The sequence below is a fragment of the Sciurus carolinensis genome, chromosome 3 (genome assembly GCF_902686445.1).
Source record: "Sciurus carolinensis chromosome 3, mSciCar1.2, whole genome shotgun sequence".
NCBI lineage: Eukaryota > Metazoa > Chordata > Mammalia > Rodentia > Sciuridae > Sciurus > Sciurus carolinensis.
In genome coordinates, this window is record NC_062215.1 from 25,890,116 (window position 1) to 25,907,017 (window position 16,902).

Genomic DNA, 16,902 nt, shown 5'->3' on the forward strand with positions numbered 1-16,902 from the left:
GCCACACATACACACGTTCACACAGACTGCCACGCCCTGTGTCCCACACATGATGCCCCAGGACGTTGGTCCAGCTTGCGACCTCACCAGGGTGTACCGTGAGCAAAATTCCAGTCAGGGCTGTCCACTGCGTGCACTTGACAGCCCAGCACCCAGTGACAGGCCTGTCACTCCACCACACTTGGCGCAGCTTCGTCCTGGTGTCCCTGCCCACCCCCACAACCGGCAGACAGGAGTCACTGGCACATCGTAAATGTTTATTGAAAGAAATTGAGAACTGCCTCCCCCCTTCACATGCAGGTGGACACCCACGGTAGCTTCTGATGGCTTCAAGGACACACATGCCTTCCCGCCTCCCACCAGTCCCTCTGCCAGGCCCAGGTGGTGCCAGTGCCCCCAACTGCTCCTTGTCCCTGGAGCCCCACTCCCAGCCTGATGGCAGAGGGGAGGAGAGCGCTGGTCTCAGGGAGGGGACCCTGGCCCTGAGCCACAGCCCCTGGGCAGGAATGGGGTCAGCATGCACTGGTCCCGTCCGCCACTCCAGGCAGACAGTGGGGTGAGGGGTTTCTAGTCAGAAGCCCCTGGCTCCATTGGTAGGTCTAATGAAGGCCCCAGAAGCTGGGCTGGCTGCCGGCCAGCATGGTACCTGGACAACCTGTCTCTGGACACTTTCCAAAAAGGACAGATGCCATCCCCACCCAGGGGTTATTCCTGGACCTCTCTGCAGCCCGTGAGCTGCAGCCTGCACGGCCTGCCAGTTCTAGAGCCCCCTGAGCTCCTCACTGACTGGGGCCGATGGGGAGCACCAGTGGACCCTTCCAATCCAGCAGCTTCCAGGTGACCCCAGACTTGGCCTCTGCTGGCTGGGGTGAAGTGCTGGGGTTCAGCTGGCTGAGGCACTGGGCGGGCTCTGATGCCACTGCTCCCAAGTGTGTTCTGCCCCCAGCAAGGGCTCGGGTGCTCTCTGAGGGAGCAGGAGGAGGAGTCCTGGCTGGAGAGCAGGTGAGAGACCCACTCTTATTTCCACGATGCCACAGTGCTGGGGACTCGAACCTGGGCCTTGCGCATGCGAGGCGGGCACTCTACGTGATGGGCTCTATCGCCAGCACAAGAGAGACCCACTCTTGAGTGGGCCCCAGAGGGGCAGACCTGCCGCCCTGCCTGGATGCCATCCTTGCATTGGGACTCACAGGACAGGGAAGGAGAAAAGGGGTTTTGGTCCTCCATGTCTTCTCCTAATCCTTGCAGAGGCCACAGTCATCTCTTCCTGCTCTCTCTACTCTCCTGTTGAGTCTGGGAGTCTACCCTGAGTGCAACTTGCTGTAATGCCCACTGATCTACCTGGGGAGCAGAACAGCTCTCCCCCAACACAGCCACCTTAAAGAGCTGGAGAGGCACAGCTCTGTCCCCCTGCTGAGATGCCCAGACTACCCTCTGAGCTGGAGACCCTGCTGGGTGCAGGGCCTCTGGGAGGCAGGCAGGCACCCTAGCTCACTTCATGCCCAGCACCACACTGGCCGAGGGCAGAGGGCCAGCCTGACCCCAGCTCCTCTGGGTTTCTGGACTTACATCAGCCCGGGCCTCTCTGTCCCTCTTCCCTTCAGCTGCTACCTGCCTCCCCAGGAACTCTGTGCCAAACAAGTCCTTGGAATTGGATTTATTACTGGGCCCTCTCCTTGGGGTCTCCCTTCCCGGGGACTCTGGGTCCAGACAGGGTGAGAGAGGGCATGTGCCCCCCAAGAGTGTGGGGCCAGGCCAGCCCAAGCCTGGCGCCCAGGCCCACCCCCCTGGTGAGGCCTGTGCCTGCTGAGCCTGGTGGCTGCCCGCACCCAGGTGCCAGTGCCACCCTGCCCGCCTCTAGCTCTTCTTGGCCTCCTGCTCCCGGCGCCGCAGCTTCTCCCGCTGCCTCGCAGCCTTCTCCTGGGCCTTGCGCTCCTTCTCTGCAGCTGCTGCCAGTTCCTTCAACTTCCGCTTCACTAGCGCCCGGTCATGCGAGTTGCTGAGCCCCAGGCTCTGAGGGGAAAATCCCAGGGTGAAGGACAGTGTCCCAGAACCCTCCAGGTTCAGGTCCAGCCAACACAGCCTGGGCCTTCCTTCTGTCCCAGCTATACACCTGAAGTGTAGCCTCTGCCTCCCACTGTGACTGGCCCAGGATCAGAAGCCCCGGTGAGAAATGGAATTGGAGTGGGTGGGAGAGATGAGGCTCGAGGGCACTGGGCCTCCCCCATCCTTGCCTCCCATTCCTCCACTTGGAATTTCAACCTGACACAAACCTGTCCAACCTGCCGAGGCCCAGAGGTGGGGAGTGACTTGCCCAAGATCACAGCTGCTCTGAGGCCAAGGTCCCTCCCCACTACCAGAGACTTTCTTACTACCTCTTCCCCAAGCAACTCAGGTAAGAACAGAGAGAGGCCAGGAACCTTCCAGCAGAGTTCAGAGGCCACTCCCCCAACCTGTCCCCATGGCACACTACTACCACTAGCCTCTGAGACAGAATGGGACCCACCTGACCAGGGGTGAGGCCTGGCTTCCCCATGATACTGGAAAACGCAAGTACCAAAGGTCAGGGGGCAGTCCCAAAGTTAGATCAAGCTCAAGTGGTGGGCTTGAATTCCCAGCCGAACTGGGGTCCCCTACTAGAACATAAAGATTAGACCAAAGACCATGCCTAGGGGTCAGAGGTCAGGGCAGTGGCTGGAGAGAGTGGAAAGGCAGTTCAGGAGGTGGGGCTGAGGGTCAAAGGTCAGCATGAGGGGTTCCTCATCCTTGAAGTTTGCCTCAGGCTCTGTCTGGGTCATGATCCTTGCACTCTGACCTACCTTCAGTTTGCTTCCGTCCAGCTGCAGGAGCTGGGGCCCATCCACCTGTCGGGCTGCGAACTCGGCTGCGTACTGCTCCAGGTTGAGACTGTGCAGCCACTGGCCCACCTGCTGGCTGGTCCAGTGCTGGACAGTAGGGAGGGGTTCATCCAGGAACTGGGACAGAGATGGGAGAATGAGGGCGCGGCTTAGCCGTGGCATGCACACCTGGCAGAACCAGAGATCGGGGCTCCAGCCGGCATGGTGGCCAGCCTTGCTCACCTCATCCGAAGACTGGGACAGCGTGTGGTAGGGGTAGGAACACTTGGCCTCCTGCCGGGGACCACTCGGGATCTTGGGGCTGCTGCTGGGGGGCGTGGAGTCGTCACTCAGGGTGGATTCCTACACAGGAAGGGGCGTGTGCTACTGAGGAATGAGTTAACCCCCAGGCCTGAGGGAGCCCTCTGAATCTACCATCCTGTCTCCATGGGGCTGAGGTCCTGGACTAGGCACCAGAAGTAGCTCAGTGCCCTAGGAGCTGGGCAGGTATAGGACCTGGTGACTCGTTCAGATGTCAGGACCTGTGGCCTTTGAGAGGCAGGCAGCCATCTGGAGGACACAGGACTAGAACTCAGCCACATGGAAGAGTTGGCAGGAATAGAGGTCTTGGGCTTGGTGCTGCTTCCTACAGGAAGACCGCCAGGACTCCCTGGCTTGGCTCACGTGTCCCTGGGACCTGCCTCCTGTGGCACCCTGCTGGTAGGTGCCCTCACTGGACTATGAGTTCTATGAGGGCCTTCCGCTGGATCCTGCTCACCACAGTGTCCCCAGGGCTGGGGGCCATGGAGCTTTACGATGAAATCTGCGCAAGTCTGTGAGCAAGTCCCCTCTCTTGGGGCTTCATTTGCTCACCTGTACGAGAGGAGAGTGCCTACCTCTGCCAGCTCACTGTTAGAGCACAAGTGTGTGCTTGGGGCTTTGTGAACTGCAGAGCGCTGTGAGAACGGAAGCACACACTCGGGGTTGCCTCTGTCACTCGGACTTGCTCCTCCTGCAGCCCGTGAGCTCTCAGAGCACTAGCCTGGGCTCCTATTCATCTCCGTATCTCTGAAGCATCACCCAACAAACAGGTGGCCCAGCTCCTGACTGGGTGTTGCGTCAGACCTGAGCCAGGCAGAACCCGTAGCGGGCAGAGAGACCCCAGGCCGGGTGAACAGCAGGGCATCGGTGTTCAGGGAGGAGCGCTGAACGGAGGAGGCGGTGAGGGAGTGAAGCAGTGAGTCACTCAGAGGCGGATGAACGCGGATGACGGATGGTCATGGAACACACAGTGGCTCTGAGGTGGACAAAAGGATTCCAGGAAGGCCCGGATCCCATCTGACCAGGGTGTAATATGTTCTGTGTCACCTGAGTCCAGGAGCCAGTTTTGGGGCAAGAAAATCCTGGGCTTACCTGTGAAGCTGACTTCTTGGGACTGAAGCCCTCGTGTTTAGGAGAGCAGGCGGGGGAGGTGGCGCTGCCCGAGGACGCCGAGCCCTTGCCGCTGTCTGTGAACCAGGAAAAGGGCAGGAACGGGGAGCCCCCTGACCGACCAGACCCCTCCACCGACTCCCTGTGAAGAGAGCATCCAGCATGGGTGTGGACACCAAGGGGAGGTTGGGAGCTGAGGGTGGGCGCTGGGCACCTCTTACCTGCTGCCCATGGACAGGCGGTTGCTGCCTTTCTCCTTCCGGCTCTTGCCAGTGGATGCTCGGCGGAGGGTGACCCTGGGGGGAGGGCAGGGGGAATGGCAGAGCTGCCCACTGTGCTGGCCTTACCCCAGCAGCTCCAGCCCTGTGTGGCGGCCCCCCCTTCACTCACCCCAGGTCCAGGAACTTTCGGCGAGTCTTCTTATCCAGACCGATGGTGGGGCTGGCAGGCTCAGGAGGGCTGGCATCCCGGCTGTCATCTTTCAGGGGACAGAGGGGGGAAAAAAGCCAGTACAGTGGCTTGCCTGTCTTCTTTGGTGGGTTGGCATATTCTTGACTTAGAATCAGCCAACCTGGCTCTGGTGTCCTTCACTAGCTGTGTGACCTAGGAGAAGTCACTTTCTCTCTCTGAGCTTCTGTCATTTCAAATGTGGGGGTAATAATCCCGTACATGTCATGATACCTACTGGGATGCTTCAGAAAGTCTTTTACACACTGCAAAGCACTTTACAAACCGACAAATTAGCGACCACTACTATTTACTGTTCATTTTATCCTGGCCTTCCAATCATGGCTCAAATGTCACTTCCTCAGAGGAGTCTTTGATGATGCTCTCCAATAGGTCAGACACCCTGAAAATAGGCACTTCCGCACCATGCACATTTCCTGAGTAGCACTTATTACACTTTCTAACTGCACATTTAATTAAGGGATGATTTGATTGTTGAGCCTTTAAACTCAGAGGACAAGGGCTGCCTCTGTTTGCCCTGTTTGTGGCCCTGGACCCAGCAGTGTTAGGCATATAGTAATTGCTCTATAAATGAATGAATGAACCTTGGTGCTCATTCTCCCCGGTTCTCCCCACCCACGCCCGACAGCCACCCCGTTCCACTGGTGCAGCCACCAACTCCGTGTCGCGGGGTGCGGTTGGGGCAGCTGCAATGCCGGTGCAGACCGGCAGGGGCGCCGCCCGCGCTCACCTTCGCTGTGCGGCTCTGCGCGCGGGTGGCGGCGCACGAAGCTGGGCGAGCTGTCCGAGGAGGGCGCGGAGCGCGGCGGCGAGCTGGAGGCGGCGGCCAGGCCCTCGTGAGAGGCCGCGTTGTGCAGGGGCCGGTAGCGTGTGAGCGGCGAAGGTGGCGGCTCGTCCTCATCCAGACTGCGCCGCAAACCTGGAGGCTCCAGGCAGAAAGAGCCCCCGGCTGGGGAGCCCGGACCCGAGTGCAAAGGCGAGCGCAGCCGGTGCAGGGGACTCCCGCAGCCATCGGTCACCTGGGGGAGGGAACAGCCCTTCACCAAGGACTTTCCTTCTCCCTTCCCAAAGGGTGAGGAGACCCGCGCACCCTGCCCACGGTGCTGGAGCTGGCTCCTGAGTCCTGCTAGGGCCTGGACAGGGTCCCCTGGTGAGTCACATAGGGAAGGGTCGAGGTCTGCTTGCTTTGCTTACTAACCGTTGTGACTGACACTGGACCTCTGCTGGCCTCAGCTTCCTGATCTGTAAGCTGGGTCCTGGGCAGCTTACAAACAGGGCAAATACAAGTGCTTCTTTAATAGGAGGAGCCAGCCGGAAGTGAACTGCAGCTGACATTTAGTGGCATTATTGGAGGCTTCCCTGGAAGTTGGGAAAGCCCAGGGGGGGAGGTGTGTGTGTGTTGCCCCAACCTTGCCTCCAGGCCCATCGGAACCTTCACCGTCCTCAGCAGAGCTGGCACTGTCCCGAAGCCTTGAGCGGGAAGGCCGGTGTCTTCGGCCCTTGGCCAGCAGCTGGGCCCGGGCCTTGTGTAAACTGCTGTCCAGTCTGGTGGTCTCTGGCACAGCCAAGTCCAGATCTGCAAACCAGAAGGGGCAGAGACCAATCCCCTGGAGGTGTCAAGCCCAGAGGTCCACCTTGTTCACACCCCAGACGTTCAGCCAGTGCTTCTGAATGCCAGGCACTGCCAGTCCAGGGGAGACGGAAATCAGCACCCCCCACACACACAGAGGCTGGGAGGAAGCTAATCACACCAGCACATAAATACAGCCCTCGCAGAGGCACAGAGCAGTCATATTTGGAGGGGTCAGAGGGGGAACACCAACCCAGCTCCTAAGGTCTGGAGGGGTGTTGTAAATGACCAGGTGGCATATGTAATGCTGAAAGTAGGGAAGCAGGGGCGGCATCTCTAGGGATGTGGGAGGAAAGCTCTCTGGGGAGAAGGACTGGATGAGGCTGCAGACATCATGGGGATCACGGCTGCCACCTTAGAAGCATCTACAATGCGTCAGACACTACAAACATCATCTGTCATTCAAAACAACCCCTGGAACCAGGTGTGGTGGCACATGCCTATAATCCCAGTGACTGGGGAGACCAAGGCAGGAGGATCACAAGTTCAAGGCTAGCCTCACAATTTATCAGGGTCCTAAGCAACTTAGTGAGATCCTGTCTCAAAATTTAAAGAATTAAAAGAAAAAAAAAAAAAAAGGGCTGGGGATGTGACTCAGTGGTTAAGTGCCCTTGGGGTTCAATCTCTAGTAGGTAAAAATAAAAATAAAAAAACCCAGGGAGAGGAGGCTCCCACAGCTACTATACACACTGAATAGCTGAGCGAACTGAGGCTCAGAGAGGTCAAGTCACTTGACTGAAGCCATCAGCTAGCGGTAGTCTTGGATTTGAGCCTGGCTAGACTGGCTCCAGAATCTGACCCTGTGGGGACACTTGCCGTGTTGCTCTTAGGGTTCTATTCAGAGATAACACTGGTGAGCATTTGGGGAGTTGCATTTGAAGTGAGGCCCAGGGACTCCCACAAGCCAGTGGCAGAGGCAGGAAGGAAGGCCCCACAGGCCTCTGCAGCCTGTCCTTCCCGTCTGCAGTCCGTGGCCCAATGCGAGGTCCTGAAGGAAGGAGAGCCGGCAGACGCGGTGGATCATGCACACACGCACTTACTGATCAATTTCACTTTTTGTGTGCCCCACCTGGGAACGGTGCCCTCATGCTGGACTGGCCCTGACCTTGGCACGAGGGTCTCTGAATAGAAGATTCTTCCTGTGCCTCAGCATGGTTCAAGACCTTTCTCCTCCTCACCTCCCTTGGGATCTTCAGGACCCCATTCTATCCCTCACCCCCACCCTGTCTTGCCTGCTCCTCCCTCTTTTCTGCAGATACCCCCAAAGGCACCCCTGGCTTAATGACCACTTACGTCTATTTCTAGCTGACTTCTCCCCTGAATTCCAAGCCTGGGCACTCAGGCCATGGTCAGGGAACCCGACATGACACAGGACCCCCAATACCTCAAACTCAACACATCAAAACAAACACACTGCCCTGCCTCAGACTTCTCTCTTCTCTGGCTCCCTGAAAGGTTCCACTGCTCAGCCAAGCCACCCAGGTCAGGCAGCTCCGGGCTACCCTCCCTGCTCAGCCCCACGCCCAGCTGGTAACGTCCATGTCTAACTGCCCACTCAACACTTCCACTGACGTGCCCTGTGGGCTCCTTCCACTTCTACGGTGAAGCCAAACCCAGGGCTGTGCCTCCCCATGAGCTGCTCCCCCAGGTCCCCGTCTTGGTAGCTCCATCCATCCAGGTGCTCGTCAAGCCCCCAGGGTCATCCCTGACTTCTTTCTCTCCCATCCTACAAACAGATCCAGCCAGAATTCCTGTTAGCTCTGCTTTCAAAATATATCTAGACGTACTGAAATATTTATGATGAAGTGATATGATGTTTTGGATTCAGTTCAAATAATCCAGAGTAATAAGGGCAGAGAATGGAAGGGATAGAGGTGAAACAAGGCTGGCTGTGAGTGGGCTCATGCTGAAGCGGGGTGACCAGGACATGAGCACATGTCAGAGGACAATGCATTCTTCTCTACTTCTTCTTCTTTTTTTTTTTTTTTTTGTATCAGGACTGAACCCAGGGGTGCTTAACCACTGAGCCACATCCCCAGCCCTTTCTATATTTTATTTAGAGACAGGGTCTTGCTGAGTTGCCGAGGGCCTCCCTAAGTTGCTGGGGCTGGCTTTGAACTCACGATCCTCCTGCCTCAGCCTCCCAAGCCCCTGGGATTAGAGGTGTGCGCCACCGTGCCTGGCACTCTTCTCTAATTCTGAACATGGCTGGGAGCTGGGGATGGAGCTCAGCAGCGGGCACTTGCCTAGTATGTGCAAGGCCCCAGTAATACAAAGAAAAAAATATGGTTGATATTTTTAAAAAAATATTGTTTATGATTGTGTATACACACACTCACCCATGCACACATGGAGAGGAAGGAGAGGAGGGCAGGGGAGAACACACAGCTCGGTACCATCATCTCTTGCCTTGATTATTATTAAAAAACACCCTAGCTGGTCTTCCTTCCTCCCTTCTTTCCCATGTGCAGTCTTTTTGCAGCACAGCAGCCAGTGTGATCCTAATGAAACCTGTCGGCTGTCACTCCTCTGCACAGAACCCTCCAGTGACTTCCCATCTCAAACAGAGTAAGAACCCAAATTCTCCAAGGGGCTCAATCTGTGCTCCCCTCACCTCAGAGCTTCTGCTCCTCTCCCTCCCTCCAGCCACCCTTCCTCACCCAAGTCCAGCCTGCACCTCAGGGCCTTTGCATGTCTCTTCCTACAGAGCCCTTGGCCAGATTTCTACATACCTCTCTGCCTCTCCTCCTTCAGGTCTTTTGCTCAGTGTCATGGAGGACTTCCCAGACCACTCAGTTGATGTCGCCTTCCCATACACACTCCAAAACCCCACTCCTACTTTTTCCACGTCATTTATCACTCTCTAGCATATTGTATTATTTAAGTTTATTGTCTGTCTTCACTCCTTAGAATGTCAGCTCCACAAGGACAGATTTTTCTCTATCTTGTTCACTACCCCAGGCATAGGACAACATCTGGCACATAGTGCACATAGTAGGCACTTAGTTAAGTACTTGTTTTTCATTTTTGTTTTTGCAGTAACCAGGGTCTCCCACATGCTAGGCAAGTGCTCTATCACTGAGCTACACTCCCAGTCCTTTTTATTTTGGGATAGGTTCTGAGACTGGCCTCAAATTTGTAATCTTCTTGCCCTGGCCTTAAATTTATTTTTTATTATTTTATTTTTGGTCCTGGAGCATTAGACCCTGGGCTGCTTTACCACTGAGTACATCCCCTGCCCATTTTACTTTGCATTTTGAGACAGAATCTCACTAAGTTACTGAGGATCTTGCTAAATTGCTGAGGCTGGCATCGAACTTGTAATCCTCCTGCCTCGGCCTCCAGAGTTGCTGGGATTACAGGCGTGTGCCACCATGCCAACATTTGTGTAAGTACTATTTTAATAAAAGAAGATAGTCCTGTTGATTGGCCTTCTTTGCACACATGGGGTGCCTGTTCTCCCCGTCTAGACTGAACTGCCTCAGCTCAGGCCTCTGCCAGCTGCCCCCACCTCTGCCATCCCAGAGCATGGCTTCTGCATCTGTGTATTCTTCCCTCCCCACACCTTCCACGGGTTTGAAGGAACTTTCTAAAGCACCTTTCTTGCCATGTTCTCTACTTTCCTGCTCTGACCCGCTGGCGTGTGGGGTAGGGGATCCCACAGCCAACATACAGTCCAGCTCCTCAGCCCTGCATTCAAGATCTTGGAGACCCCGCCCACCTTTCTGTTTCCCAGACTCCTCCTGCTCCAGACTCTTATGCTACACCTCACATAAGGACATGGGCTCTGGAGCCGTGTGGCTCAGGTCAAGTGCAATTTTGTCGCTTGCTGGGTGTACCTGGACAAGTCACTTACTTACATTAGGTACTGGCTCCCTCATCTGTAGAAAGGGGTCAAACCAGCAGTATCTTACCGAGAGCCTTGTCGTGTGCACTAAGTAGAATCATCCCCATAAAGTGCTTCATCATGCCTGCAACTTGGAGACTGCCTAATGGGCATTTGCTGCTGATGGCGAGCAGTGCTGAATTGCCTGCACCCACCCGTGTATACACCTGAATCTACGCCCGCCTTTGCCTCTGCGCCCACCCTCCCTCAGTGCCAGCATGCCACCCCTTCTGTCTGGCTGACTCTAGCGCCTCACCCCCGCTCCCTCCTCCTCAGGCCTCACAGGACGTTTGTCCTTGTCTATCTCTGTGAGCTCTCATGATATGTGCCCCTGCTTGTCCCCACCCTAGAAATCAGGCTCCCTGAGGGCAGTGACTTGATCTGCCTTGTTCTTTGCTGCCTTTCCCCAGAGCCTGGCACCCATCAGGAGCCTGTGGATCTTTCCTGGATGGCTGAGGCGACAAGGATGCCTGTGGGCTACTTTATCTAGACAAGGCCTCAGCCTGGCTGACAATAGAGCTGAGGTTGTAGAAAGACCCAGAGTTTCCTAAGGAGAGGGAATGGTGCAGGCTTGGGCTTGGGGTGTCTGAGGAGCAGCCGGGGGACCAGCACAGCCTGTAAGGAGCTGGGCATGGGCTGGTGAAAGGGGAAGATGGACACAGAGAGGTAGCTGCAGTGGACTGGGGCAGCGGCAGGGGGTTCTGAGGGGGCAGATGCTGTCTGAGGACGGATTTCTTGGACCCAGGCCTGACTCGGTCCTCTGGTCCCTCGGCTGCACTTGCTCTGCTTCTGGTGTCCACAGCCCCTGGGCTGAACCGGCGAGGGGTCCTCCTTTCCCCGCCCTCCACCCCTCACCCAGACTCCCCAGTCATGACCTGGTAGCAGCAAGCCCTGAAGACCAAACCGCAGAAGAGGCAGAGCTACTCCCCACTGGGCTCTTCCGTGCCAGGCCTTCTAAGTGCTTCACAATTACTCCCTCATTCTACCTCCCACAACCCAGGAGGAAGGGACACTACCAATCCCCAGGGCAGTCTTAATTTGACTGAGCTGGTAAGATCCTGCCAGGACTAAAGACAAGCAGTCTGGCATATCTGTAGCCACCAAATATACTGCATCCCTTCTGAAGAAAGATGGGAGTGACTTTGAGTCCAACCCCCAACTTCATAGGTGGGGAAGTTGAAGGTCGAGGAAGAAAGGTTTGGCCTAGGGTAGGAGGGAGTTAAGGATAGTGTCCAGGTCTCCTGGCTCCCAGCTACCCTCCTGGCACTCAGCTGCTGCTCAGCCAACCTGTGCCAAGGAGAGGGGCCCTCTGCTCCTGACTCTGGGCACCACGGTCATCTTCCATGGGACAGTCTAGAGGGCAAAGGGAATCCTGGTGGTTTAGAGGTTCTGAGGTGAGGTCGGCCAGCCTCTCCTGAGCCCCTTGGTCTACCAGGCCCCTCAACCCCTTCTTCCACCTCTTGCAGTTCCCTGCTCCGTCCTGCTCTTCCCCTCCTGCCTGGGCAGTGGGAGTGATGAATATTTAATTGCCTCTCCCATCAGGAAGCAAGGCCCCAGCTACCTCAGCAGAGTAGGGAAACAGGAAGGGCCTGGGTGAGGAGCCTGAGTGAAGGCTAGAGGGGGAGGGGGCAGGAAAGCCCAGGGGAGGACAGCTCCCCTGCTAGGCCAAGGGTTGAGCTGGGCCTTTGTGGGGACACAGGGACCCAGGGACCCAGTGAAGCCCCTGGGAGCCTGGGGTGGGAAGCAGTGTTCCTCAGAAGCCAGGAGGCAGCAGTCCTGGTGTTACTGCGGTCAGGGGCAGTGACAGGGAAGGAGAAGCAAGATAGATAGGAAGGCAGGGACGAGAAGCTGGGAGCCCCTTGGTATTCTAGGTTTAGGAGCTCCCCAGGCTGCACACCCTAATCCAGCCAGAAAACAGTGTCTGCGCCCCAGGGCCTGCTGGGAATGCTGCCCCACTGGGGTAGTCTATCTCCATATGAAGGTACGGGGTGTGCACGCAACCCAGTGCGTGCTGAGGACAAGGCCATGCAGACCAGCATGAGGGGCTGCTATGGGGTCTGAGGTTGTATGTGTGTTGCACTTGATTTCAGGGAGGGCCATGGAGCGAGGTCGCATGCACTCATGGAGGTGACTAGGAGGCGATGCCTGTTGTCTGGGCTGGAATATACAGGTGTGGAGCACAGTGACCAAAAGCAGAGAATCAGGCAGTCAGGGGTTCTAGCCCCAGGCCTATCAAATAACTTATGTGATCTCTAAAGCAAGTCACTTCAACACTTTGCATTCTGTACTTATCTGTAAAATGGACTTACTAAACAGCATTATTGTAAGAATGAATGATATAGTGCATGTGAGATCGGGGTGTGTGGACGAGTACTGGAGCAAGATAAGTACTTGCAGACGAGGACCCACTAAGATAGTAGTGTCAGAGTCACACCTCAACACACAACACACACACGCATGCGCGCGTTCCCCCACTCAATGCCCAGTGGCCTTGGGAAGAAGTGCTTTTTGGCTGTGTCTATTGCTAGGAATGGAGCCACACAGAACTTACCAAAAACCTCATCTGTGGGTTCTCGGAGCTTTGAAGAAGCCATGACTCAAGAGAGCTGTGGAGGACAAGTGGAGAAAAAGAAAGAGACCCTGATAAGAGGTTCAGGTTGGTCAAGTCAGGGGACACTTCAATGGCTATACCTGCTTCTAGCTTGCTAGGGTCCCTCACTTTCCCTCAAAGCTCCTCTTCCAGCCCTGGAAGAAAAGCCATCTGAGTCCTCCTCTAGACTGGGGGTGTTGGGGCAGCAGGCACAAACAGAAGGGCCTGGCTGAAGCCAGTCCTGGCACAGATGCAGGCTGGGCCCTGCAGGCGGTCCAAGCCAACTGGCTGCTGCCTTCACACAGGGCTCTTCACTGTCCTGGGCCCTTCCATCACTTGTATCTCCTAAAAGCTTTCAATCATCATAAACTGTCCAACATCAAATGTAGGAAAAGTCATGGAGATTATTAAATCCAATCCTCTCATTTTACAAATACAGAAAAGGAGGAGAGAGTGGCTAACCTATCATCACATAGCAAGTTAATGGCAAATACAGAACCAGAACCCAGGGTCTTCCATTCATCCACCTACCTATTTATCTACCCATCTGCTCCATCTGCTTGACTATCCACCCATCCATCCATTCATTCATCCATCCCCCACACCTGTCTAATATCTATCTCATCCATCCAATATCCACCCAACACCTACCTCAATCCATCCATCCACCCATCTTTGCAACTACCAGTTCTGTATCCATCTTCCATCCATCATCCAATCCTGCTTCCCCCCTCTCCATCCTCCATCACTGGGGCCCTCACCACCTGCCCTTCTGAGCTGTTCAGGAAATTGGCAACATCAGCAGGGCCCACTGTTCTAGGCAGACTCACAGTTCTCACTGTTCTTGACAGACGCACAGATGCAGGAGGGTATGAGGAGTCAATGCTCAGAAGCATCAAGTATGTTCTGGGAAGGAGTGTGGATGGACCAAGATATTTTGTTGTTGTTTGCTCATTTGGTGGGAAGCTGAAAGGGATGGCAGATAGGGAAGCAGAATATAGCAGGTGAAACCATTTGGACAGGCTTTCCTAGCAGATGTAGCGAAATACTGGATGAGAAGACAAGGAAGAAACTGGGAGTCACTGATGGCTTAAAGAAGAGGACACTGTATAATCAAGACATGATCTTCAGTTACTTCTAACACTCAGGTCCCTAGGAGAAGGGCAGGGCACTGGGCTAGATCATGTACTTGACAGGTGCACGGAAGCTAGGCACATGCCTTCCGCTTCACCTCTGTTCCTTATGGTCTCACTGTGAGCTTAGTATTCCCACTTTTCAGATGTGAAAACTGAGATGCAGAAGATAAGAGGCAGAACTCTGCTTTGACCACCTCTCCTGTCTCTCAGTGCTATCTTGAGGGATGGCCTGCAATTCCTGGGGTACTCCTGAGGAAGGGATGGGATAGAGACAGGGGAGCTGGTATACACACATGGCCCAGGATTAGGGGAAGAATTAAACAACCTCCACCCCAGACTCCATGGATGCCTTTGGTTGAGCAGAATGAGATATGGGAGGGGTCAGTGATGCAGGGTCTCCAGGAATCTTCCCGACATTCTTGAACTCTGGGGATTAGTAATAGCCAAGATCTAGACTGGTTCTTCCTGCCCTAAGGGGTCAGATGAGAAGGGAGGTTACCCCTAAGAATGAACCAAATTCTCTCACTGGATCACAAAGCCTTACCTGTCCCCTTTTCCAGAAAGCTGTCCTAGGTAGTTCTCCTGCCTTCTATTTTTCTGCATAGCTTCCAATTCCACACACTGGGAAATGAAGAATTTTTCAGACTTCATTGATTCCCTACATGGGTCTTATCTCCCCATATCAGATGGGAGCTCCCCAAGAGTCCTGTATTCCCCCATCAGAATAGGGGCTTTTGAGCTAGGAGCTGCCTCTCCCATCAGAATGGGGGCCCTCTGAGGGCAGCAGTGGTGTCTCCTCTTAGACACTGAGAAGGAAAAGCTCATGTGCTCTTTATTCAAGGACCCAGTCCAGGACTGAGACCCTGCTGTGCACAGAGGCCTCTTCCAGCCAGCTCCCTGCAGTGTGTGAGGGAGGGGAAGGAGGGACCCAACCCTCCCTACACTGCCCCATGGGGGAACTCTAGGGAAGCTTGATATGCAGAAGGTCACCTGACCCTGCCACCTCTCCTTCCAAAATTGAGTCTTGGAAAATTAGATATTCAACCTTACGTCCTACACACACACACACACACACACACACTCTCTCTCTCTCTCTCTCTCTCTCTCTCTCTCTCTCTCTCTCTCTCCTAGACAGGTAACCATCCAAGGATAGAAATGAACCTGTTCCTCTGGACACTCCATTGCCAGACCATTCTCTTCCCCCACAATTGCCAATTTCTGGAGGTGCCATCATGACCTGACTTTTTTCTGGGAGAAAGGGAAGCAGGTGAGTTCAAAAATAAATATGGGAGCCAAGGGAAGGAGAAAGAAAAAGAAAAGGTACACAGTCTGGGGAGGAAGCAGGAGTAGGAACACCAGTCACAGAGATTGGCAGGGTCCAAAAGGGGCTGAGAAGAAAGAGCAGAGAGTGGGGCCAGAGAAAGCAGTGGAGAAGACAGAGGGCTGGGAGCCCTGAGGGGGCCCAGGGTGGGGTGCCAGAGAGCCATTGCCTGCAGGCTAGAGGAAAGAAAGGGGCCCTGGAAGAGGCGGAGGAGAGTTGGGGGGGGGGGGTGTGGGGGGGGGAAGTGCAACTGGGAAGGCCGGGCAGGGTGGACTGAGCAGGCTGGGGGAGAGGCGGTCGTGGAGCTAGGGAGGCTGTGCCCCTCCCTATGCGGCCAGTCTTCCACTCGCCCCAGGCTGGGGACAGCCTGCAGGAGTCTGACACCCTCCTAAAGCGCCGCTGGACATGGAGAGGAGGTGGGGGACAGCTACCTATTTCACTCCCAGGGTCCCCCTCTCCCTAATCACAGAGGGTGGCCAGTCTCTCTCCAACCCACTAGTCCAACTCCTCGCTGGGCAAGAAGGAGTTAAGCCCTCTACCCCTTCCCCCACACCAGTGTTTTTTTTTTTTTTAAATTAATTTCTCCGGGAGAGAGGGAGGGGATTAGGGACACAAATCCTATCTCCGCCCCCTCCCCTGACAGCCCAGCTCCCCAGCCCCGTGCGGTCCCCCTAGGGATAGGGGAAAAAAGGTTCCTGTCGCTCGGATCCATCCAACCCCACTCGGGCCAAGCGGCCCCCCGCCCGGCTTCCCCGTCCACCCCAGGGGGCCCGGCCTCTCACCTCTAGCGTCGGTCATCTTCAGCGGCTGGCGCCTCGCGAACCCCTCGGGCCCATGGTGCTCAAGTCGAGGGCCGGGCAGGAGAGAGGCGAGGAACCGTCACCCCGGCCGCGGGGGGCTCCGGGCTGGCTCAAGCCGCTCCATCCCGGGTGGGGGTGTGGGCCGGCGGGGAGGGTCCCGGAGCCGGAGAGAAATGGAGAGTGGGGGGAGTTTGGGGACAGGGGGAGGCTTGCAGGCAGCAGGAGGCGCGGGCGGGGCTGGACCTGGAGACCTGACGGGAGGATGCTCCGTGTGTGCGTGCGTGTGCGTGTGTGTGTGCGTGTGTGTGAGAGTGTGTGTGAGTGTGTGAGTGTGTGAGAGAGAGCGCGAGAGAGCGAGCGCGCGCGCGAGCGGTGGAGCGCCACCTCCCGCCCCGCCCCCGCCGGGCCCGCGGGTCGGGGCCTCGGCCTGGCAGGCGGAGTCGCTCAGCGTCGCGTCCGCTGGGTCGACGGGGTTCCCGGGAAGGGGCGATGCGGGGGCGCGTGGCGGGGAGGCCGGGCGCCCGGGAGACAAAGAGCGAGCGGCAGGGGGCGGAGGCGGGAGATCCGAGCGGAAGGAGGCGGCGGGCGCCACGGTCCGGCCCGGGGATCCTAGTTGCAGCTACTTGTCGGCCCGCGGGAGACGCCACGCACTGGAGTCTGCGCGGGGGCAGGGGAGCGGCCGGGGAGGCGGCCCCACCGGGCTGCCGCCGAGTCTGCAGGGTCCGTGAGGGCTCCTGATTCACTCACTCACGCACTCACTCACTCACTCACTCACTCACTCACTCACTCATTCAAAACACCCG

The 16,902-nt window shown here is 56.3% G+C and overlaps 1 protein-coding gene and 1 long non-coding RNA gene across 7 annotated transcripts; one reads left to right on the forward strand and one right to left on the reverse strand.

Annotated features, from left to right (window-relative positions):
* Positions 1 to 242: 242 nt before the first annotated feature.
* Samd14 (sterile alpha motif domain containing 14) lies at positions 243 to 16,851 on the reverse strand. Of its 6 annotated transcripts, none has more exons than XM_047546079.1 (12): positions 16,082 to 16,849; positions 14,523 to 14,599; positions 13,673 to 13,808; positions 12,804 to 12,858; positions 6,151 to 6,312; positions 5,467 to 5,755; positions 4,659 to 4,746; positions 4,490 to 4,564; positions 4,251 to 4,410; positions 3,081 to 3,200; positions 2,820 to 2,975; positions 243 to 2,013 (listed from the first exon to the last, which is right to left on the reverse strand). In XM_047546079.1, exons 4-12 carry the CDS (start codon positions 12,813 to 12,815, stop codon positions 1,858 to 1,860), a joined length of 1,218 nt encoding a protein of 405 aa, XP_047402035.1. In that variant the 5' UTR covers positions 12,816 to 12,858; positions 13,673 to 13,808; positions 14,523 to 14,599; positions 16,082 to 16,849; the 3' UTR covers positions 243 to 1,857. The 6 variants fall into 6 exon arrangements, with proteins under 6 accessions (XP_047402035.1, XP_047402032.1, XP_047402030.1 ...); XM_047546076.1 differs by having other exon boundaries at positions 6,146 to 6,312; positions 16,082 to 16,846; XM_047546074.1 differs by lacking the exon at positions 13,673 to 13,808 and having other exon boundaries at positions 16,082 to 16,851.
* On the forward strand, positions 5,509 to 9,455 carry LOC124980491 (uncharacterized). The gene is made up of 3 exons (XR_007107818.1): positions 5,509 to 5,886; positions 8,838 to 8,934; positions 9,121 to 9,455. It is a non-coding gene; the product is annotated as an uncharacterized LOC124980491 (long non-coding RNA).
* Positions 16,852 to 16,902: the final 51 nt, after the last annotated feature.